This window comes from Bombus flavifrons, chromosome 12, assembly GCF_040668555.2.
Source record: "Bombus flavifrons isolate JBK064 chromosome 12, iyBomFlav1_principal, whole genome shotgun sequence".
In the NCBI taxonomy this organism is placed as follows: Eukaryota; Metazoa; Arthropoda; class Insecta; order Hymenoptera; family Apidae; genus Bombus; species Bombus flavifrons.
This window is the reverse complement of record NC_138453.1, coordinates 5,372,578-5,398,527: the sequence shown is the minus strand read 5'-3', so window position 1 is coordinate 5,398,527 and position 25,950 is coordinate 5,372,578. Positions and strand designations below refer to the sequence as shown.

The window sequence follows — 25,950 nt, the reverse complement described above, 5'->3', positions numbered from 1 at the left end:
ATCAAATAAAACGACGGTCCTATTGTAATTAAATTCGACACGAAACACAGGGACAAGCACGAGGATGTAGAACCGTAATCTTTACAGCGCGTAAGTGTTCATTTTTCAAGTTAGTTTGCAGGAACTCTCCGTCATACAACGCGTACTCAACTTTCACTTAAACGCGTGCTTATTCGTGCATACACATTCACACGGACACACGTCAACACATAAGCGTGTCCATAAACCTGAATAAATCCTCTTAAAACAGACCTAAAGCTACGGACACTTTAGGCCAAACTCTAAAGTAAACTTATTTCTGCAGGATAACGCACTTTGAGCCTTCCTAGTGAGAATGTCGTTCTAAGCTACTTGGAAATAAATCTCATGACGGCAGCGCCGCGACCTCCGTTCCCAAAGGATACAGTTGTGGAATCTCTAGGCTCCGATGATTGATTTATGGCGCGGGAATATCGATATACAGAAATTGAGAACGAAGATAGCCGAACGATACGGAAACAGTGCGAAACGGAAGCTATCGCGATGCCGGAAACGACTAATGCCATTTTTTCGCGCTCGGTAATACCGGGCAACGGTACAGTTCCGAGGATTCTCCGACTATAGCTCGAGTAATCCGGATGAACGGTGGACGAGTTTTATTTCTCGGTATGACGTGAATCCTTGCGAAAATCGCGGACAAAATAGAACGACGGAGATGTGAGCGTGACACGATGAATCCGACTGTCTCTCCACGACGAACCCGATATCGAATCGTCGAAAATTTCCAAAGCCGGACATTGTAATCGTTCCTACGAATATGAAACTCGCCAACGAAGCTTCAAAAAATAATGGCTGAAACTTTATCGTGACTCTATACGCTTTCACGGTTGTTGTTCAAGGGTATTTGTTATCGGCCGACACATCAATGTATTTTTGCTCTTTGCGTTCGTTCTTTCTCGATTTCACGCAGTACTTTTAACCGATACGACGGAGATTTAAAAAATCACAGGGAAATAGCGCGCGTTCGTTATTCGACAGACGGAGAAGAAGAGCTTTCGCTCGTTTATTCTTCCCTTCAGATAATTTTATAACAAGTTCCGCGGTTTTTATTCCATATTTGCTTTGATCTTTCGTGAATCCATGAATTTCCGCGAGGAATGTTAAACACAGAAGGACGTTCGTCTTATTTCGCCGTTTGATTCCATCTTCACGGTTTCACGAATCGCGTCCTCGTAAACTCGACCCATTAAGAATTGCACGAAGCTTCGTACAGTTCTAGTTTAAGTGCATAAATTATGAGCAGATCGTGGACCTTTCAAAAAGTTTCTCGGACGCCGCTACGAGAAAAGACAAGGGGAGGGATAGAAACTTCGATACCTCTGTCTTTCTATCTCCATGCCTTTCCACGGACTTTTATCGATAGAACCGGAGTCCTTCGCCGAGAGTCTCGATTAATTGAGTTTTCTTCCTACTTTTTTCACTTCGCAGAGAAACGTCCTCCCACTTTCTTACTGTCGTGTCTCTTTCAAGCTCCATCCACCTCCACCCACGTTTCTCCGCGTCGATTAATCTCGATCGCCGTGAAATCGCGTTGCTTGCTTCGCCCTATTCTAGTGACTCGACAAACGAACGCTTTTTCTTGTATCCGTTCCAGGCTTCAACAGATTTCTTACGAATTCAATTATCATGGAACAAGTGGAATTTAAGGAGGCACGGAAAATTTATCGAATATAGGCGAATGTATTATATCTATCGGCTGAAATGTATTTGAAATAGTCTATGACATAGGTTCGTACTAACGATAACAACTATTACTTGATATTTTTTAATTTTTTCTTTTTTTTTCTCGCGGAAGTAAATAAGAAAAATATCTTGTCTTGAGCCTATCACGATATAGAAGGCCAGCCAGAAGGCTAGCATATTTTGAGTCGAATAAACTACTTCAAACTATTTCAACACTTCCTAGGCAAGTCACTCTTCCTCGAGAAAGTTGCTCAGACGTCTAGATAGATGGTAATTCGTGAAAGAGGATCACGCAACAACTTTCTAGCTCAATTACTTCCTCTTTTTACGTCGCTACATGTTCAAACGCAATGTTAAATGTGTTCGTTATAAGAATCTTCGCACCCACACCCTTTGTAATCGAAACCTCCCTTTAAAAAGACATCAAAAGTGTCTAGAAAGACGCTGTTGGTGATTCAAGAAATAAGGCGGTAGTATCAAAGCACATCGAAACTTCCTAGAAATTCTACGATCGGAGAATAATTTGCTAAATCGTGTCGACTATCTCGAGAACAATTGTCGCTGCTAGTCACGCGTGGAATCATTTCCTGTGTTTGTTCGGAAAGTCTTCAAGTGACCTGCAGCAGCGTTTGTTTTAGAAAACGCTTCGAGACTAGCCCGAGCAATTACGTCGCGAAAGTTTCTTTCGAAAGTTTTTCTGCGCTTAACGAGCGTGATAAATTTCTGTTACGCGCTCCCAGGAGCTAGCGGACCCGAGGCCGAGAGTTTACAACGGCGATAAAAATCTCGTTGAAATTATTCATGGGCCGGGCTTGTACTTCGCCCTTCTCCATTCAACGGCCAGAAAATTGGTAAAGGAGGAGCAGGGGGAGGTAGGTTGTGTCTCTCGCGCGGCGAAATCTTTCGTTCGAGATCAGACTCGCGACACGCTGTTAATTTTAATCAACCCGGCAACGAAAGAATCTCTTTTACGCTGTTCATAAATTAATTAAATTTTAGACAGAACTGTCCTCGCGGCAACTATCTACATTTCGCAAGATACATCCAGATATAGCGAGTTTAGCGAAAATCGATCCGATAATTCAATCGAGATTCAACCAGCTCGTAAATACATAGATTCTGTGAAATATAGAAATGCATTTATTGGCAATGTTATTGACATATTAGCGTGGCTGAATTATATTCGCCTTTTCACGTGTTAATTAATGCGCCCATACGTGTATCTCTGGTAATAATCTTTATAACGTCGCAAAGATTTTATCGGGACCATCGATAATGATGTAGTTATCGAAATAGGTTAGACTGCCACGAAGACTTTGATTTTCGACAAGAATGACATCCAGCCAGAAATTCTACATTGTGTCCGAATGACAAGGGAAATCTCATTTTTCACTATTGACTTGATTGATCCCTTTTTTGTTTCTACCATACCGGACGAATTTCAGGTGAAAAAAAAGCTTGGGAAAATCCTTCCAACGTATCTCAAGCTTTACTTCATCAGTTCGCTGATTAACTAAAATTTATCCGTCGTTCAAAGCTGCCATGCTGTTTAATTAAAATTTAATTTGATATTTTTTCTTTCGTAATTTATTTTTCGTCCTTGTCTTTTTCCCTGGTCTCCGTGACAGCTTGATGAAGTTGTCGCTCCCAGGGATATTTCCCCCTTTATGGTATTATTCGAGGCTCGAGCGAAACCTTTCGCATTTAGGGGCTTTCCTTCGTGTTTTTCACGCCCCATCCCTTGACCAGTGGTGTGATCGAGAGGTCTACGCTTCGATAATCCATCTCGCACGTACATTCGAAAAAATACCCCGGGGACATATCGAACGCTCAAGCTTCGGATATCTTTGCAACGGATAAAGACATCAGTGTCACGAAATGACACTGGTTTCTTTGATAAATTACGCTCGCGACTACGCGCCACGTAAATTGCTACAAATAATTGAACGTCGAGATTTTCGAGAATCTTCCGCATTCTTCTTGCTCTTTTTATCCATCGTAAATCCTATAAATTACTGCCTCTATGATATTACAGGGCAGTACTGCGTCCGGTGTAGTATGAAGTCTAAAATTCTCAACGAATCCGATCACGTGTCGTCCACGATACATTTGATAAGCTAGTAGTTTTATCAAGATTCTCGGTATACACTCACTTTATGAAATTTTCGAGAAGCAATCGGATTCCGCCGATGCCCAACAACAGGAAGCCCCAGTTGACGAATCCCGTGAAGTTGCCGAAGCCCGAGCTCCAGGAGAACAGACTGTCTCTGGGACGATGACATCTGTAAGGAAAAAGAACGGTCCAAGTTAAAAGAAATTCTCATTTCAAATCGATATCATACTGCTCTGGTCCGCGATATAAAGAAGGAGAGGCATCATAGATACATCACTAGAATAAGAATGGAACAATAAAGCCGCTTCCATACCCGTACAGTTATATGCATTTCCATTTCAATTTACGAAGAGGTACACGATTTATGCAACATATTGAAAACATTTGCTCAAGCTTTTCCTATTTCCTTCTATCTTTCCTATCCACTCGGTTACTCCATCTTTCTTTTTTTTCTCCCTTCATCCTTTCCTCTCGGCAAATATATACGATTCGTGATCCATACCACCTGAAACGAACGCTGGTAGAAACGAACAGGCCATGTCAGACAAGCGTATTAAGGACAGTTCTATTTCTGCATCTTCGAAGGAATATCGCTACCGTATCTACGCTGTATAATATGGAAGAAATGCTCGGCACATTCGAGATTCCTTCTCACCTACGACATGGAACTTCTATGGCTATTAAGTGGACAATGTTAACAATACACCAGTTCTCCATCTCATGGAATTTCAATGGCATATACAACATCGCGATGAGTGGCAAATACAAAAGCCCGTCATCGCCTTAGGTATCTCTCACGCAGATAATACACAGGGTGAACCTGAGTAATCGGCTTCCACGGACTACTGATATCATCCCTTCGTGACTGCGAGCGCGACAAGGGCTGACAAGGACCATCATGTAAACTTTTCAAAAGCGTTTTGTCTCGAAGCATAAAGCGTTCGGGGAGACACTTGTTCTTCCTCCGGATAAGACGTGCTTCCCTGAGTGTGAGAATTTAGGGAGACGAAACAAAGCACGAAGAGTTCACAGCGTTGGTTAAAAGTGGAATACATAAGTCTACTCTAACCTATGCCTTAGATAGAAATCATTCGCGAATTTTTCTCAGCCATCAAAAAATAGACTGCTACTCGGTATTTAAACTTCGACCTTCTTACTGTCCGTCTACCAAGTTCTAACTGGTTTTTACATTAGGACATGATTAAGGTTGAAACTACAACGGCTTCTAAGCCGCCATCGCAGGAAGCCACGAGTCTTAAGTATTTACAAGGGAAGATCCTACGAGCAACTCGATCGGAGAGTTCAATCCCCTTGACGTTAAGTCTACCAAATCTCAAAGGAACAATACGATACTGGATAAAACAAAATGAAAAAGTGGCACAGTGGCGTAGAAGTTGCACCGTGAACGTAATACCGCGATTAAGCCACGAAAGATTAAAGACAGCGAAAGGAAGTCTTTCCTGAAATACTGCGCCGTTTGTCCCTCGTAATTACCTGACAGAAGTCCCTTATTTCCAGCAACTATGTGCATTTAATGTGATCGTTTAACCTGGCCGCTGTCTCGAGTAAATCCTAACTATTACTCTGAATTTATGGCAGATCGTGGTAATTAATAGAGCCGCGATAAAGCCAACAGAGTCGGCCGGAGAGCCGCACAGGAAGAGCTATCTCACACTTCTGATACTGGCCACGGCCTGCATGGCAGGATGCAGACGTGTCACCGAGAACTTCCATATGCATGAGTGCTACTGTACTGGGTGTTCAAAGTGTCGCGACCAACTTGCCCTGAACAATAGGGCCAGAGCAATAAAAGCGTAAACGGTCTTTCGAGTACTTGCATATGGTTAAGGTGTACCACAGGGACCTGTATGCGTTCGCGTGAGTTGAGATCTTAAGTGGTCTAACAACTGTTACAACGTCTTTTCATTCTGACGAAATAATTCAGTGTAAACACGGCGTGATTACGATCGTGTTTAATATTTATGAAGGTTGCTCGTTTCTTCGTGAGATATCTTTTAATAAACTTGGAAAGAAGTCATCTCATATCCTTTAGAGAAGAATAGTTTGCAACTCGCTGTTTCGAAAGAATCTCTTTGCTCGGAGAATTCCTTTAGAATTGAAATAATCGCAAACCTTTGTTTTATAAAATTCCACTGCCGACTGACGAAAGGAAGGGCAATGTTTTTGAGCACGGAGTCGTGATATCAGTTAGAAATAATGTATTTCCGCGAGGCTGAAGACGATCCACCCAATGACCCCTGACAAGAAGGCACAAGTTACCGTCTACTTTTCAAAGTTTTCGGGTACTCGGCATACTGCTTTTGGACCGGCATCTCTGTTTCTTACTGCTAAAAGGGAGGGGACTTCTTTCCTGTAGATGCGAAAAAACGGTCGCTCCCATGGTGAGAAAGTTCGCGACACGGCAGTTTTCAACACGACTCGTCGATGGCGCGTGTTATAAGCCCCTCGATTATTGATGTCGTAAAACGAGGCGGCAAACTTTTTGCCCGTAGGCATTCGATAACAAGAGACACCCCTCGTTCGCTGTAACGCAAAAACATGGTTTAATTTTCGTGAAGATACTCTTGGTAGACTCGTTTACGAGAAAACGTAACAACAATTGTTCCCCCCCCTCGCCGTATATAAATCAAGTTCGCAGAATAATGTCATTAAAATTCATTTGTGTCCGATTTAGTTTTTTGTTGAAAAATTGCGGGCTATATGGATGTATCTTTCGATATCGAAATTATCGAAAAATACCTTATATGGCAGCGAATATTTTAGTTTTCACTTTTTATCGACAAATCTGAAATATTTTATGCGATACTAAAAATTACTGCGCTGCTTAATGTATTAATTTAAAAGTTCACTGTATCACAAAATAATCCTACTTATTTTCACGTCACGAAACATGTAAATGGAAGCGTATAAAAATCGCGTTACCAGGCTCGACGTTATTGTGACCGCTAATTAAAAAATGTGGCCGATCGTTGTTTCCCACGTTAGACAAGTCGTCGCGGGAACAATCTTCCATCCACCAGATACGCTGCATGCGAGCGTGAAAACGTGAATGGAAAGAGAAGGGAATAATCGGCGCATACCAGTAGCACGAAACAGAATAAAGAACGGTAACGTATTTTTGCATGGTGCACCGAAACGAAATAGCGAACGATGTTTTGGTATAATTACCCAACCGTGCGATCGAACCGAGTAATATGGTTTAGTCTGGAAGAGTTTTTGTAAACTGGGCGATCTACGTGGACTGTCCAAAAATCCGGATCATTCCAACTACTCTCGATTTTCCATTTGTTCATTTCAGTTCGTTAATTTTCATTTGTTCGCGGTAAACTCCCTCAAAAACACGTGAATATCGATATTTAAAAACGCGTAAAACTCTATTAACTCTCTGGCTTGTTCGAAACTAACCGTATTTCGTCTCTAAACAGACAAAGTCTAATTCGAAAACCTCCTGACCTATGAACGGGCGTATCGTTAGTTAATTACACGCTCATTAAAATTATCGATACTGATAACGAAGCGCGACGTGCTCCGTGGTCCCGCAGTGCCAACCTGAGTAATTGTAGTTCTATTCACGTAATTAATATTCGGAACGGCGTATACCGGTAACATTTTATTGCTCGGTGAATTATGCGTACGTTTCGCACGCACCAAAATCCATATTTGACGCACGGCGAATCGTAAAGTTAATACGAACGTCTGACGCAACTAAAGTGCCATTATATCGGGGGATAGGCGTCGTCACGATCCAAGTCATGCTTATCCGGCCGCTCATAATTCGTTTCACGATAACGGACAAGGTCCAACGGCCATTATCTAAACCGCACAAGTCCATGAAAAGTATATTACACGCTGTCAACATTCGTAGTCGTTTCTATTATACGACCGGAATTGAAAGGCTGCCAGTAGATTGTCGGTCGGTTATAGGGCAATTTCGAAATTAATAATTCGATAAGAAGATCTTTCCAAATCTCTGGAAATGATACTCACTGTTTTAAAGCATCATTTTCGCTTAATCAACTAAACAAGATACAGGCTACAGATACGAACTTGAAAATAATTTTGAAATTCCAAACTTTTCATTTTCATTTTTATCGCAATTTACAAATTCTATTAACTTTATCGGGAAGCTTGAAGTTATCAGTTCGTTATAGGTATCGTCCTCAAATAGCTGTTCGGTACCCATAAAAGATGTTTCGATCGAGCCTATTCTTCAACTCTAGTTCAATAAGGTTTCTATATTTTTATCTCGAGAACTATGAATGAACCAGCATCGATACAGCTACTACGTCTCGCAAGAAACCGGTAGGTAACACTTGACGCGATCCCGAAATGCGAGAGACGAGGGGAAAGACGAGCACCCACAAAAGGGAGCACGGCACTCGCGTTTCTCTTTCATCCCCTTAGCTGTTCCTCGAATCTGAAGTCAGTCTCATCGGATACGGAAGCGGGGAAGCCGTTGTACATACAAGAGCGGACACGAAGATGAGAGGAGGATGGGTAAAAAAGGACGGAGACGAAAGGGCGTAGAATGGCAGAAAGGGGCAGCAGGTTCATAGGATTCCCGTATCTGCCTTGCGAATCTTCCTGACACCGGAACCCTCGTGAATATTTAAACGATAGACGGATATACATATATTACCCGTGTAATGAGGGAGGAAAACTTGCCGCTCAGCCAGCCGCCACCGGCGAATCGGGAGCAAACGAAAGAGAACGGGCAGTAGCAGGAACAGTAGAGGGTAGAAGAATACTCTAAATGATTCATGAAGGAAAATTAAATGGCGCCTTAAACAGATCTTCTTCCTAGCCCGATTTTCGTTCACCTCGTCTTCCTTCCGTTCGTCGTCCTATTCTCCTTCCAAGTTGGAAGCACACCGGAATCGATTACCAGGAGCCACGGTATTCCGTCTTTCTCGTCCCCTGTCTGTCTGTCGGTTCCGTCCGCATGTCTGTCTGCCTGTTTTATTGTCCCCCATCCTTTCACCGCGACATCCCTAACTTTCGCCGTTGCATTCCTTCCGTTCACGATCCCCGAGGTTCATCAGGGTTGCCCCCTCGCCTGTTGTAAGAAGACAGCCTCGTTGTTGGAAATATAAATCCTTGTTCGACAAGGGTAAAGTCGGAGTTAGGAACGTTTAGACTTTGAAGAGAATTCTCTCTCTTGGCTACTTGGATTGAATTTTTCTACACTCCACTATTTTTATTACGGTAATGTCAATAAATTTTCGCTGGAAAATTTAGATACGGCTTTTAACTGGATGTATTTCAATACTACGATATTTCCTGCCTAACATTTGGAGAGCAGCGAAATACCATTTTAATTCTAGTTAAAGCGATTCGTTTATTTTAGCCGTTTTCAATAATCGATTTTGGCAAGTAGATTCCGTGAATGAATGAATTCCAGGGACGAATGAATCGCGGCCGGTGATGTGGATCGTGCGGGGCAACACCGAATCCAACCTCAAAAACCGCAATCGTCTTCGTGCCTAATCCACCAACGCTCGTTCAGTCCCTTTCTGTCGACGTAATCGCTTTCCATTGTTCTTCCGGCTGATTTCACGCGCGAGATTCGACACCAACGCCGCAATCTTCCGCGAAGAAAAGAGCCGTACGATGAAAAGGGAGGAAACAAGAGGAAACTAGAAAGCGACGGACGGATTGACAGCACAATACCGTTAATCCTCATTCGTTTCGAAGTCGTGTCAGCCGAAACGGTGGCGCGTCGTCCAGTCCGTCCGATGACGAAGATTAAAAAGTTTTTGCCTGACTAGACGAATCTCCAAAAAGAAAAAAAAGAAGGAATCAAACGTCGAAACAACTGGTAGATAACAAATAACGCATTTTCTGGGAAAGAAATAAGACAGCGAGGAAAACTTCGAAAATAACGAGACCCAAGTATCGCTAGGTGCTGGTACTTTTTCAACACCCGACGCTGCGAGCTACGAAAAGGAGGTGTTAGTTCGAACACGAAGGCTTGTGATAATGATACGAAGCCTGGGGATGGTGATGATGAATGTGCATGAGCGGCAAATTAAAATCCTCGAGGAAAATCTTGCGCATTCCCTTCGCGAGTCGTTCAATACTGTAACACCGAATGATTATTTCCATGTACATACACATGCACATATCGAGAAGAGAGAACGCAAAAGAATGTTCGCGAAATGATCACCGATCTGCTCTCCTTCTGCTTCCTCGTAGTTGTTATCGATTCGAATATCGAGCCCAGAGACTGGATAAGAGCAGTCCAGCAGTTGGAAATACTGCAGAAATATTAGCAAATAGTAGGTGAGAACGTATTGATAACACCCGAGAAGGGGCCGCGATATATGCGAGAGAAAGATGGGGAGGAAAATAGCTGGGATATCATTGTTATCCGCCTCTCATTCGACTATACATTAACGAATGATTATTGCCCTTCAGCAATAGCATGTCATTTCAGAGCACAGACAGACATATTGGAAAATGTTCATACTGGACGTTAATGACATTCTTCGCCGTCTAACTATATAACGTGTAATTACAGTCCGTGTCACTGCGAGAATAACAAACTTTTTTGCTTTGAAATGGACGTTGTTGGGTGAATATTTTACGGATAGGCACTGGCTCTACCATCAGAGCGGAAGTCATCGGGGATTAAATTCAATTTACGGGTAAACACATGCGAGCAGGATGTTCGCATCGAAGGATCGTGCAAACGGAAACTTTAAAATCAATCTGGAATTGAAAGATCGTGCAAGCCAGACATAGCTTTCCGTGTGAATTCCTTCGACCAAAGGGTTTGATCATTCGATATTCACCGCGTCCAACGAACCCAAACGCGCTCGCGCCTAATTGCAAAGTTGGCGAAAACAAGAAGTATCTGGCAAACACGGAACGGGTAAATACAGTAGGGCTCGTTTGTTTAAGAGACGGAGGAGTGGTGTGCCATCTCTGATTCTCCGGCATAATGGACGATCTCGGGCAAGAAAGCGAGAAGCGGGGGAGGAGGTGGAGGAGGAGTGCGAAGATGGGGAGAAGAAACAACTAAAGGTAGAAAGGTGCTCCTTCGCGGAGAGCAAAAGTAAGAGAGAAAAAAAGAAAGGAGACTTGTTTGCAGGTCATTATAGCTTGTCAAAGGGGCAAGAGAAGATTTCACTGTGTTTTCGGTAGCTGACCTCTCGCTAATAAAACAGAACTTGCCGGAAGGATGTGTTCTGAAATAAAGCGCCCCTGGCATCATCATCGCCAGGGTTCGTCTCGTCTCGCTAATTAACGTCCGCTTGCACGAGATGATAACTCCATCTAAAGTGACTACGTTTATTTCTTTTGGTCTCCTACCACTTCTTTTTCCTTTCTTTTTTTATTTTTTTTTTCTTTTTTTTTTAGCGGAGCCTTGTTGGCAACATTTTTCCCGCCAGTCTCATCGCGTCTCTAAAATCCAAACAGAAAGCCTCATGAATTTTCTTTTAGTCTTAACGCTCCTCCAGATTTAATCCTGTTTTTAACGCATTAATTTTTGATCGTGCGCTCGATTAGACCGTGGACTTGATTAAATTTTTTTCCACGGCGGATAGATATTAAAGCCACACGCGCGCGTGAAACTTCATAAATCTGAACAAATGGAATTTGCCCACTGCTCTGGCTTCTCCAGCCGCCGACCATCCTCCCTTTTTGTTTACGGAGAAATATTAACGCGAGTTACAGCTTTCCCTCGGTACTTTCACGGACGCTCGAGGATTCTTTGATTAGCGATTCTGATTGCAGGAACGCGGCAGGTCGCGGAATCTACGTTTTGAATTGGGTACGCCGTAAACCGATCATGAATTTATGATACTTCATTGCTCGCGGGAACGCGTACGAATTCACGAAAGTATTTCCGCGATATATCCCGGTTATCCTGCACTCCTCGTCTACCGCCGCCTCTTTTCCCTATCACAATATGCTTTTGCCTCGTCACTGAAATTAACATTTTAATTAAGAGCATGCTAGAGCAAACGCGCTGCCAACCATTCTATAGTAGATATTAACCTCGTCAGCTATTTTAGAAGACGTTACGAAAAAGCTTGGGAGGCAAAAGTTCAATTTAATATATACGTTACGATTCTCATTGAAACAAGATATGCCATATCTTGATTAGCTTTATTCAAAGATTAATTCCTTCAGCCTTGAATTATAAAGCTCGCGTTACGTAACTAACTCGCAGTTTAAACGACTCATTGTCGCTCGTATAAATAGCGTTCGATGGAGAAGCAAGAAAAAGGGAATAATTAATTACGGCAGGCTTATCGCGTAAAAAAAGTGGACAGGAGATTGTTAATTACTGTGAACAGAAGTGTGCGGTTTGTTCCAAGCGCACCTATGGGAATTATTCCGTAATTCGTACAAAGAGAATTCACAGCACTCTGTTGTTTCGATTCGCATTACCCAATGTGCACAGCGATACTGTGTGACCCAACCGGACGCGGTTTTTGAGCGTTTGATTTGTTAATTAATAGAAACCGTTTGCGACTGCATTCTACTACAAGCAACATAACATTCGGTATCGAACGAGACTGCATTTCCGTTTTAATTACGTGTCAATAATCTCTTTTTGATGCTTATTAAAACAATTTAGAATTTTATTTGAAAACTTGTAACATATTTTTACGATCATAAAATAAGATTATAAAATGTTTGCAGCCTTGAAATTATGATACTAGAGAATTGTGTAAATTAACATACTTTATCCTGTATGTACAATTTTATTTTGTAATTTGTAATTTATACAATATGTTAAGTACATTTGTATTTAAACGTAATTTATTGTATGAATATTATCTTGATTAGTATTGATTTTTTAAGCGTATCTATTATCATAATTAATTCCAACGAATAGAACAGGAAATGTAGCAGTAAAATTTACGCGTGTATGTTAATACTGCGCTTTGCTATAAAATACCATCAAGTCCGCACACGAACAACTTTCTGTTTGTGTAACCGAAGCGAGCCACGATTAAGCCTGATATATTGCTATTTATATATCAGCAAAGTCTAATCTAATAGCGTGCAAATATATCTTAAGACAATTCAGTGCATAAACCAACAACGTTATCGGCTAAACATGATAGAATTCCGTGTACATACAATCTTCTGAGAGAAGAAAAGCAAGCATTATTTCAGGATTATTAACGACTTTAAGCCGCCATCAGAATATTCTGCGTTTTTCTTGCAATCTACGACATGTAGGATGATTTGCAATCGTATATTGAAATCTCGAGAATTGCCTTAATTACTTTACATTCGTTCTAAACAATCACGTGAGTATCGAATGAATTATCATAACTTAACAGATATCGAATAATATATTCGTATCGTTCAATACTGCCGTATTAAATCATAAAACGGTATTGAACGATCAAATGACTAAACGTCACTGCGATATTTTCTTCAATTCGTTAAAACTCGGGAGGCAAACGCCTGAAGTATTGACACGCAATTAAGATTCGTTCGGCATAAAACGGACAAGGCTTGATTTATTACAAAATGCAAGAAACGAGGAAAAAATATGTAGTCGGATTAGAATTGGTCGATCAACACGTTCCGGAACCCGTTCATTACTTATTTCAGACGTCTAGCGAGATCTTATTGATCGTAAAGTTAGGACAGTTAATTGTCATTCACTTTGCTTGAACTTTAAATGAAGCTTCAGCCGAGGTTCCCATTGTTTTCGAGCATGAAGCTCGAGTATCACTGTCGGTTATCGCGAACCTGGCATCGAGATAAGTTTCCCTGTTGCAAAGGAATGGGGACTGACGCATAAGCGTGGGGAGAGCGAAACTCAATAATTATGCCATAGCTAGAGAACGAATTATCTAGCTGTGTTTTCTTGACGTACAGTTCCATTAGAAGAGGCGAACGGCTCGTTAAGAAAGTTTTCATTTCCACGACGTGCACTCAAGACTGCATTCGATTGTCTGTCCTCGTGTTCGTTCTACTGAATGAACTTTAAACAGCTTATTCCCACCTCCAACTTTGTTTCTGAAATCATCCACGTCACTGCAAATATTGACTATCGCGTTATTCGCTTTCCTAAAACCAGTCCCTAATTTGTCGATGTTTAAACTGGTAACTTTGGAAACGAGATTTGTCTCCGATTTCTACACTACGTAATCCAAGATATTCCATATTTCTGTGGAGACATTCTTCGATAATAATAACGTCTGTAATACGATCCAGACGTTACGGCGTTGGTCGCTACTTCTACTTTCTATCGAATTAGATGCATGAATGCAATCAGACAATTAAACACCAATTACTTGCCAACGTAAGTGTATACTACAGCTAAGACGTTGCGTGAACCTTAACCCTGTTCCAAATGATAAAACTTTATCTTATCATCTCTTCAATAGTAGTGAAATATAGAGTTTACATCAAGAAAATTTTGTACGATTTAAGCTACAAATGTAATGTTTAAATAGCGAAACCTAATTTTCAATTGATATAACACTTGCCTTAAAAGGATATAATATTTTTATCAATTCCAAAAAGGTATGTAATGAATCTTTTTCATCTCATTAGCCCTAATTTAAGTTCATTACTTCATATCGGAAAATCTAAAAACCGCTCGGTTCTGCCATAAGCGTAAATAAAGCCTGATCGCAATCGGATAGAAGAGAGGTGTTTTATCGTTAGCCTGAGTCATCTAAGATCACCTATAGAACAGATTAATTAACTAAAGACGTGGAAGGTGTTATGAAACGAACTATAGGACATTTATGCGCACTACACTACCGACTGACCTACGCATCGATTATGATGTGCGACAGAACGGCGTGGAGGAACGTATGTTAAAACGAGAAAAGGAATGCAGCGTTCGAAGGAGGGGATCGTGAATTCACAGTTGTGCTCGATCAGAAACGAAACGCGCATGCGTGTTGTTTCGTAAAGTTGTCTGTTACGTTGGAGCAACTCGAGAGAATCAGAAAATTTTGTGTAACCGTGTTCTCGTCGACGTCGATCATCGTCTTCTCAGCGATACTCCTTTACCGACAGTTTCAAACGATCATCGGAAAAAACGACAAAGTGTTTACGTGAACCGTAACAGAAATTGACTTCTAGTTCGTTTACACTCGAGACTGTTTACAGTCGTATATAACAAAAATGTAAGACTCACGGTTTGTCAGGCTGTGATTTACGTGCCAACATTTCCGCTTTTTGGATCTCCTCGGCCCGTGTCACGCTTTTCGTCCTCCTTAACCTCACCTTCGTGTCGTTTTCATGCTCTATCGTCATGTTGGCACTCTGCGACGAGGGACAAGCACCACGCGCGCTCTACGCTATGCAGGGATTCACACACAATCGTATACAAACTCACACGTGCGCAATTAACTCGGTGAGCCGACTCACACTTCACGTTTACACTAAGAGAAAAGAAAGCGAAACCGAACAAAAACTGATCGAAATAAAACGTTTACTTTCACTGATGACGCGATAGACCTGATGGGGATTTACAGATCGAACTGTAAGATCCTATAGCTCCACCTGGTCTGTTTCACCTGCAAAGTGTCGATATAGCTAGACCGGTATACTTAATCTCTGGCGTTTTTATATAGTCAGACCACACACGCGATCGTGTTTACGAATAGACAGTCACGGTGATACTACCGGCTTTCATTGGCCTTCTCGGTCCGTTGTGTATTTATCTTTGTCTTCTATAGATAACAAGTAGTAGTAACTACGCTTTTTCATAGGACCATTTCTCGATCACGTTCTCTAACTTGAATGTATTTTTTAATATAGAGGGCATGAGTGTTTTGCTTTTTTTGGCGGGTTATGCAAGCTCCTTTCAATTTGTTTTCTCTTGGTGGGTTATGCAAGTTTTTCACAATTTGTATTACCTGTATTAGGGAAAAATAAAAGACGAATATTTTGAGTAAAGAAAAAAATAAATAATATGCAGACATGTTTTCCGGCCTTGGCTGATTATTATCGTGTAGCTTGGTAGAGGGAAGGTATTAAATAAACAATACGATTAACTAAGATGAATTTGAAGTGACTAACAGGAAAAGTAAATATACCATGAAATGACGCAGTATAAATTCTTTTTACATGACTAACCAGTTATAGTGTGATACTTCGTAGTGTCTGTAATGTCTCCTACATAAAAGGCTGGATAGCCGAGGAGCGTTCTAGTATTTAGAGCGTGTGCAACTCGAAAATTATATTCGCAAATCACTCTGCCACGATCTGTCGTTCTTAAAAAATTAATGTCTGTTTTTAAAAACGGACTACACCATAAATGGACCGTGCTGAACGTATTTATATTTTAGCTAGCTTGCAACAATTAGATGGTCCAGATCATCCTTCTCAAAAGCTAGACAGTTTATACAAAATGCTTTGCCAGTTTTTGCTTTATCAGATTGCCGTAGCTGCTTTGTCACGAACAATTACCTCGTTGTCAGTTGTAGCACGATTCATTAAACATACTGTGTAATTGTGTCCTGACTGCGCTATGTAATTTAACTTCTTCAAGGTTGTAACTTTAAACGCAAACGCGCTCAAGCAGCTTCACAAATGTTCCCCTTTCTCCGGTTCTCGCCGGTGAAAGAAGCTGCTCTTACCGGCTCATGACATTTAAGACGCGAACTTGACGCGAATAATTAGGTAATTACTTATAATCTTTAGAGAAAATCTCGAGGGCTTAAACGTCAGATGAACGCGCGCACGCTCTGGACGCGTCCATTTTTGCAGTCGTTTGGATAACAGCGAATATAGTCCGCAATTAAAATGGATAATTACCGTGTATCGTAATCCGGCTTTACGGGTTGAAACTTCGTATTTTGCAGTGGTAGTTACAATTTGATGGCATTTTTGTTCCTCTGTTTTTCGTAATAAAACATAATTCCCTCACCTGTGTTTTCACAATCGAATAAGGAAACCAATGATGTATCGTTCGTTGCTTCCTTTGAATATTCTGAAATTGAGTATTTTAAATGAGAAAAGATATATATACAATATGTACAAAGCGAATAATTGAGGGAGAGGGATTTTATATTAAATATGCTCGGTCAGAAACGCGATGGCTTAATTACAATTCGATTTAGATTCGTTAATACATATACATATTTTCAAATTATCAAAGAAAATTATAATTGTTGATAAAATAACATTTATTTTTGCTCGTACTCGCTCACTGCTGTCTCTCCACGAATATCATTTCCAGGAATATAATATCACCATGGAAAATCGTTAAAAATGATTTAATGAAATTCATTCGTGTTCACGCGGTAATTATCTTGACAAAATATCCATTAAGACTTAAGATATCGCAAGCTTTGCTTTTTGAGTTTGCCAATTGGGAGAAACCCCCTCTCGCTTCGTCTGCATCTCCGTGCCGTGGAAACCCGGGAACTCCAATAAACGGTCGAAAGTTTCGGAGTAAATAAACTGGTGGCCAAACACGTGAGACAATTTCGCGTGTCAATTACGCGACTCTTCGAATCCTTGACTTAGCTGAAGGATCATCGAACTCTGAAAAGACGAGGATAGACACCAGTTGGAAGAAAAGCTAATTAAAGTGGCGTATTCGAGGGCGGAAACCCGCAGATCCACGACAAACGCACAGGAAATCCGTCCCTTTAAACATCCCTAATGCCACGATGCATCCACTTCTGAGGATTCACAATTAAGCGCGTCTCTTGACGAGCATCGTCGTGAAACGCTATCAAGCTCGTTACTAATTATCTTCAGCCACGATGTATCAGAGCTCGCGAAGCGGAATGTTGCCAAATGTAACCACCTCACGTCGCCAACTGTAACAACACTTTCACGTTACATAATACATTCGTTTCAAACAAATTCAATAGTCTGACGTAAGGTAGTTAGAGGCAGTCGATTCATTTTTCAAGCTTAATTATGAGCAGTTCAATTTTAGATTTGCAACTCAGGGAATGATAAGTATAGGAGTTGCTAAAAAGATAAGGAGGATAACATTTTTAAAGAATGAATCACGAACTTTCTCTTTTCTGTTGTTTATTTTTTTACATTCTTAACCATAATAGAAACAGTAAATTAATAAACACCTATACACAATATGAATAAATTACGAGCATGGTGGCGACGAACAAGTAATCATTAAATACTTCCTTTCATTCTTACAATCAAGGAATAATGTGAGAGATACACCGAATTCATAGGAATTACTTATGAATGACGAGAGATTGGGACCGAAGCGGATATTTATACTGGAATATCAGGAACGAATGAGAAGCAATTCAGAGAATACATGTGGAGATTTGACATGCATAGTGTTACGTGCGCTTTTGGCAGCACGTGGTAAGAATGTGTGCTGTGCAAGTGGAATTTTTAGGAATGCGATATGATCCAGAAGCGAGGGAGAGTTCTGCATAAATGATTACAGAGTAGAGGAAATTGAGAACTATCGTTATTAATTCGCCAATAAATACAGTTGCCGTTATTTCATTTTATATTTTCTAATAAAAGTCTACCAGCAATTCAACGTTCCTACAGTAACAAGCGCGTTCCGTAAAGTTAGAGCTCAATTAAATTCGGCTGCACTCTATCAAAACACATTCTCCTTGGTTTCGTTTATCACGCGAATGAAATACAAGCTAGCCAATGAATACAATGAGCCGATCGTGTGTTTGCTGTACCTAACCGCAGCGAATTTAACCTGCACTTTAGGCTGAAAGGGAACAGCTTAGCCGCGAAAGCTAGCGCGAATATATTGGCACGTACGAACAGTAAGCAAAGTCTATATTCATTCTCCGTTTCGCCTCGTTTTCCACCCGTACGCCGACATGTACATTTCGAATAGCCGTTTCCATGTAGGGAGAGCGAGATACAGGCTGGAAGGAGGAAAGCCGTACCAGTCGTTTACGAACTCCCTTTATGGCCAACCACGGATATTACTGAGCACGGTGGCAAGCACGTTACTCTACATACGTAGTTACACGTCGACAGGATCTCCACAGACATCTGCCGACCCGACGGTAGAGCGGGTTTCCAGGATTCGGCGGCAGCGCTTATACTCGACAGGGCCCTTTTACTGGCCACTTTGCACCGACCGCGGTATCTAATATCCTCGGGACAGTGTCCTCGATTTTAAAAAACCCTGTCACGCAACGACCGTAATAAAAGGGACACAGGAGTGGGAAATGGGGAAATTCTGAAAATTGTGCGGAGGGCAAAAAGCGGGGAAAAAGCGTCGTTACCGGGATGTTGGTGAACGTGCAGCCTCTGTGAAACCATGGACAAGTCGATTAAACGATACCTAGCGCGGTCGAGTCCCCACGGGAGATCTTCTCTGGCGACGCGTTTTAAAATTGCACTACGCGCTTCTCCCGTCTCGCTGAACCGCCAGAAAAAATAAGCTACGGTTTATCTTTCGCAAGAATAGCACGTTTCGCGCAGGTTCCTCGACAGAAAAAAGGGAAAAAGGAATTTACCAGTACAGAAGTGTGATTTTTATCGAATGATCGTTCGATGCTGGAAAACGTCATTGAAGGTGCTCCGAAGGGTGTAATTCTCGGCGCCAACCCACGACGGCTACAAAGAAACTAGCCTTGTAACGTTTCATGTGACGTGATCCCGTTATCTGGCTACTAAGCGGTTCGTTAAACGTCTTTCACGAGCGTCTCGAGTAGATCGTCTTCGAGAACGACCGTACCTATCGTCGCGGTCGTTTACAACCGATTACGTGCCCAATGATCTCGCGTGATTAAACGTCACACGCGAAACTCTTGTAAAGAGGAATAAAAGCAGCGAATAGTAAGTTGAACAGCATTGATACGATCTGCCCGTGTTCATACACAGTTCGATCGTAATAATCGAACGATAGCGGTCAAAGTCCCGATCACGCGGAAAAATGTTGCGACTAAAATATCCTCTACGTCGTAGCATCATACAGCATCGATCAAACAAACGTTTCGTTTATAGCGGAAAGTCGTGTAAATTTCCAGTCTATGATCATTTAAATTTCGAATGGTAAAACAAGAAAAGTTGCAAAATCGTATTAACGATTATCATCCTCGCGTGTACAGGAAATTGCAGAAGTTGCCCGTACAGTCTCGCAAACATCTGTCAACGTCGAAACGTGTCTGGATTCCATCGAGCATCAAGTGGCATTCCTTCTTTCCTTTCTATTCATACGTCAGTCGCTCCAAAGAAAAGGAGGATCGGCGGAACTTCAACGGACCAAGAGCCCGTGTACGAAAACTTTCGCAATATTGGTCGAAACATTCCCATCCTTGTATTATTGCCTTCTTGTTCTGTAAACCAGCACCAAAATAGATTCGGTGACCGACTGTATGCGAGATTCGCGCTTTGTATTCAGAAACGGTGTCGTGCAACGTGGCATCCGGCCGCGCTCCTTACCACGTTGTCGAAATACTCTCGATACCTAAACTTGTCCCTTGATGTATCGTTATTGACCTCGTGGAATTGCAAATGATCGTACCTATTCGTCGTTCGCCTACTCTTTCGCGAATTTCACGTCCAAACTAAATGAAAGAAAAAAGAAAAAACGAGAGAGGAAAGAGAAAAACGATTCCGGTGGAGCGTTTTGCGGTGGAGTTCACCGGCGGGTTGGAATTTATTTTTCTGGGATCGAATTCCCTCGAATGGAGCGAGACAGCGTTAGCGGACAGTTGTTTCTTCGCGAAATTAATTCGAGCCCATGGGATCGTGGTAAAGGGCCGAACAAGCCCGCAGGACGACTATATTTCAAAGCGCTGAAAAGCTGCCGATACAATGGCACAGACGACGTCCAGCCACACCAGTACTTGTCTCTCCTTTGGGCTACTAAATAAATTAGACTCAGTCACGCCCAATTGGAGTTTCGTGTACGATTTTTCATGGAAGCCGTGCTACCGCTTAGCGGGATTCATACACGCTACACACTCACATCGGCTCCAATCGATGTATTTTTACATGGAGCTACACGTTTCAGTTTTCACGATTTTACACAACTACCGTTCACATAATTGTGTATATATACGATCTTGGGATCGTATCAAATAAATGGATGTCTAGTTGGTATCTTCGTATTTCTGAGTATTCGTAATACGTATATGTACATATGTATACAGATACGTATACGCGCGTATTTACCACGCGAGCGAACGATATCCGAGGAACGAAAGGAAATGGTCCTACTATCCGCGAGGGATTTGAGAAATACGCGAACGCATACAGAGCGAACTGTTACCGCAAATCCACCGATTGAGCTTTCGCTGAAAGTCTGCTTATGGGGAAGAAGCACAGACAGCCCTCCGTTGACTGAACTATAACGGGAGAAATCTCCTTCGGACTGTTTCACCTCGGGGGCGAATGTAAATTTCGCGTAAACCCTACGGTAACAGGTTCATTTGTACGAGAAACGCCGGACGAGAATAAGCGAATAACCGCGCGAATGAAAATCTTTGCTGCATCTCCGGTGAGAATTTATTACATTGAATGCGCCGCTTCTTTATGCGAATGAAAATGAAAATTAGACTGCATGCCGGTTTAATCAAGCTGTGACTAATTCAGGAGTCATTGGTATCTCTCGCTTTCATGTTGTTTCTTAATAAATACAAACTCTACGAATCCAATTCTTAACTTGCATTTTTATACATATGCCTCTCGTACGTGTAATCGAAATAAAGATTTATCGTTTTCTCTAGATAGCCACCAAGTCCATGTAATCTACGAACAGAATCCGAGTAACAACCTAATTTAAGTCGTTTAAGACCAGGTCGTTCGGTATGTCGTTGGAAAGAAAGATAGGTAAGAATGTGGAATCCAATCAATCATTATCGTTAATCCATCGTCTACGTTCGAGAAGGAGATCGGTTGTTTGCAGGCCTGGCGTGGCTTAAGGATTGCACTAAGGGCTGAGGATGTGCGGTCTGAGTCTTAGAGCAATGGAGGGTGCGGCTGCCTGTAGCATGATCCTCCCTAAGCCGAGGCTAAGAGGCTATTAGTTAGCTCTGCGAGCAGCGACGTAACCCCAAAGACTAACACGGTACTTACACCTTCCTGCTTCGTAGAGATCGCAAGATATTCAACCAACTAGTTCCCATAGTATGTTTGCACATGGAAGGTGAAACTGGCGATATTCGGAGAATAGCGTCGCCGCGCAAGATCAACGATAAGAAATTAATATTATAACAAACTTCACGAGCATCGGTTCCAGTGTTCGCCGCCAAGCAATTAGAGATACAATCAACTGTTCCCGGATTACATGTAAATGAAGTCTCAACGGAAGTACTTGGTCGGATTAAATAAATTAATTCAAAGAGAAAACAAAAAAAAAGAGAGAAAGAAAATCGGAATAGTGATTCGGCGTAATTTTCTTCACAATTTTCTTTTTTCGTATCAGGTTCTAAGAAGTCAACGGATTTTGAAGAAGAAGAGAGTAATCGGATAAAGTTACAGGAATTATTCACACGATTTAGCAAAGAATTTCGCATTTTATTCGTGTTAGGTATAAATTACATGAAAATGGAATGTATTTTGATGGGATGAACATTATTATTAGTGGACAAATTATCGAGGAGCTACGCATTATGCACAGACCCCGTAGAAGTCCATCGTAAGCATCTAATCTTGCCCTTTGACCCTCCTCCCCGTAGCGTTTAGCCCATACACCCCTTCGTACATCAGGAAATCTCCGCAAAGCCGATTAGTAGTCAGAGCACGTCCGTTATTAGCCATTCGGCCGGATGTGGTCTAAAACTACTAAAATCTGAATCGATCTCAACGATCTAGAACGACCCTCCTTGCTAATTTATAGAGCGTCACAAGCTATGTAACAGACTGAAACTTTTTCCTCGGGCAGCTTACCAAATTTTAATGGAATTTTACAAACTAATTAAAGATTCAATTATAAAATAATTAGAAAATTACACGTGTCGTTAAAAAAGTGTCTAGTATCATTTCATCATTAAAAAATTATTATCGCATTATCTTCCTTTGAACCCTGAAATGGCATAATGCCACAAAGGTGAGACAAGAAAAAGAAGAGTAGAGAAAACGATGAAAATACGAACGAGGCTAGAATCTAGATTGGATAAACAAATTTCCCATTATACACATATTCTAGACAATCATAGTAGGCTCGGGTTATGTAAAAAATAAAGTACAAATGGCACAAAATAAATGCCGAAATGGCTAGCTCGCGTGCGACTGCAAATGGATCTGAATTAATTAAATTAATGTTCAACTGTAGCCGGTAGCAATGCCGGGTCATTGGAACCACGATCAAACCCATACACCGTACGAAATGGTATGGTACTCTGGGGATGCGTAGCTACCTCTTTGTTATCCAATTTTATTCTTTTAATCTTTTTCACGGTGCAATTATTTTGTCTCTACCAAAAAATACAGAAGAAAATCTCTCCAATTTTAAATATTTTATGCGTCGTTTTATCGATATTTGGGACAATGTAAAACCATAAAAACTATTCAATGAACTTCTTTGCCATTGGATGAGTTTGGTTTGTAACGAGGAACAAAAACGAGCGTGAACGAAATCAATAGTTGTTGCTGATTTTCAGCACGTACGACAACAAATTTTCGAACTTCCCCCCCCCCCTTTCGCTGCCGATGTTGCGAATATTTGCAAAAGCACGTTTAGCAAGAATACCAGCGTTGCACCGAGAAACGATGATAAGGGGTGAAAACCGGAGGACGTTAAGTTTAGAAACAAGCACGATCGTAAAAGTTGCAAACTTGAAGCTGCGCTGGTCGACGAAGCGAAAAGCGGACGAGACTGGTACTAAATATGAATCATAAAAGAAGCATAAAGATAATTGTATGCTAATAGGCAGAGCGTATGCGCCACGTCGCCCAGAACAGCTCAACATCTCCCGTTATTACCTACGTAGCTGCGTTATACCACCTACACACACGAATCTTCAATGTTTCTCGCCGTACAATTTCTGTGATACGACGTTGACACGAGCTAATTTCATGTGATCAAGTTTTGCGAAAGGAGCCATGCGGAAAAAAGAACATATAACCTGTTATACCTTGTCCCCATTTCATTTAAGAACCATTCTTTCATCTTTTTATTTTATATTTGCTTTCATCTTCTTCTATAATACTTTTGATGTTGATGATCAAATTCCTTTATGATACACTATTTTTTCTTGCTACTTTCAACTGTATTAAACTTCGTTTTAAGCTGATTGAACGATCATTAATAGAATAATAGAGAAGGTACTAAAAATAAATCGAGCAAACTGATTTTAATCCAATTTAATTCAATTGTTCATTCAAATTATTCGAACGATCAATTTCGCTGAAAAGGTCATTCTCGAAATTGTAGAAAATTTCGATGGAACCGTGCAAACTTCCAAACGAGTTCTCGAATTAATATATCGAAAAAAAGAATCAAGAATTGAATTTATTATTCCGAACAAAATTCTCAACTACCAACGAATAATTTGCTGTCGTCTCTTAAAGTCAGGAGAACAATGAAAAAGTTGAGAATAGAAAGGAATGGATAAACGAGGCAGTGACCGGGAATGTGTGGAGTGTGGTTTTTCACGAGCTCGTGAATTGAGAACCGGAAAATCAAGAAGGATCTTCTTGACCGTGTCGCCGACTTTTACAGTCGATCGTCCCGAGAGCTTTTACGAGCCTTGACGAGAAAGTACCGTCACGATGTGTAAACCATGAGCCTTTTCGACAGCCGCTCGAGCCTTTGAAGCTCTCCTTTTCTTTCGGCGTTGAACCTAAAGGAATGGAAAATGGAGCAGCCAAGGACAGCCTTGACAATATTCCTTTCAAAGCTCGAGAGTAGCTTTTAAACAAGCTAACTCGAATATTTTCAAGCGGTTGAATATCAGCCTCCAAGATTTATTTGGTAATACTGTTGTAATAAAATGAAAAAGTACTGAACGAATAAGTGATATTATTCGTTAGTCAGAATTTAACGATGCAAGTTTAGAATGAATTTGATAAAAATACTAAGCACTTATACAGAGTACAAGAACAATAACAGTTAGATAACAAGCGACCCTTTGTCTCGCCGCAAACGATCCAGAATAAGGAAGGTACCTAATCGAATTTTGCAAAACTTGTTATGAACTGATTTGCCACGGTGCTTCCTTTGAAGGTGCACTCGCTTGCAAAATACCGAAGTGAGAACCGCACAGACAATTAAAGATGAACAATGCAACGCGGTACAGTCATTGATGTGCTCGAAGCTATGCCCGGGCTGAAGGTTCGGTCACCTGTACTTCCTCTCCGATTCACTGGCCGGAGAACCCTTCAAATTCCCGGGCTTAAGTTTCCGGCTGCAATTTTGTGTTCCGGCCGGAGTGGCACGAAGACAGGCACGACCGACTATAATAAAAGTAAGGTAAAGGGAAAACTGCCACTTTGTCCTCAAAGCGTGGTGCGCGACGTCACGTGCAACCAATAGCCACAGGCAAGCTTTATAGGAACAAACGAGGCCACTTTAATTTACGAAACTTGCTCGACATGCACGTCCAGGGGACATTGATTTACTAACGTACCAGAGACTAAGCGAAGTGATTCGACAGGAAAACCGAACAGACATCGGAGGATCGTGTGCGTGAGCTACCTACAAAGGATACTAGCGGCTCTGTGATCGGAAGCTGTCAATATTTGTCTATGTCCGGTAACCGAGTAGCGAGCGATGAACCGTAACGTCATCAATTATCTCTTACATACCACTGGTCAAGCCTGATGTCAAATTTCGTCTGTTTCCTGCCCCATGCACGATGCCACGATTGCAGACCTCACGTGCCACTATCCACCCTCTTTCCCTTCCCTCATTCTCTTTCTCTCTATCCCACCTATTCGCTCTCCATTGTCCCTCTTTCTACTTACCTAGAGAGTTGGCCAGCCAGATTTGAGTAAACCGATGGAAATTGTCTCTAGACCACCGAGAACAATAATGACCCGGTCGAAATTCCGCTTCGCTGGAAATTGCTCGGGCGGAATGTCGAGACCAGTCCTCCATCGTTGAATCGATACTTGGCCCGTATTATACGAGTGTGTTTCGTTCTCGACGCGTGGTAGCACTCGCTGACTCGCGCGAATATTCCCTCAGGGAAATCGGAGGAGGACAGGGACGTCGAGTAGAGATATCAGGTATTTCGTGG

At 41.6% G+C, this 25,950-nt stretch overlaps 1 protein-coding gene and 1 long non-coding RNA gene across 2 annotated transcripts in view; one reads left to right on the top strand and one right to left on the bottom strand.

The window, feature by feature from the left end:
- Positions 1-15,489, bottom strand: part of mdy (diacylglycerol O-acyltransferase) — an 86,954-nt gene extending 71,465 nt beyond the window's left edge. Inside the window, exons 1-2 of the mRNA XM_069124457.1 lie at positions 14,985-15,489; positions 3,876-4,004 (exon numbers count right to left, since the gene is read on the bottom strand). Coding sequence (XP_068980558.1) covers positions 3,876-4,004; positions 14,985-15,103 — 248 coding nt within the window. The 5' untranslated portion in view covers positions 15,104-15,489. The remainder of the gene's footprint in view (positions 1-3,875; positions 4,005-14,984) is intronic.
- On the top strand, positions 14,647-22,856 carry LOC138185486 (uncharacterized). Its single transcript, XR_011174630.1, has 2 exons — positions 14,647-14,973; positions 21,496-22,856. It is a non-coding gene; the product is annotated as an uncharacterized LOC138185486 (long non-coding RNA).
- The last annotated feature ends 3,094 nt before the right edge of the window (positions 22,857-25,950 follow it).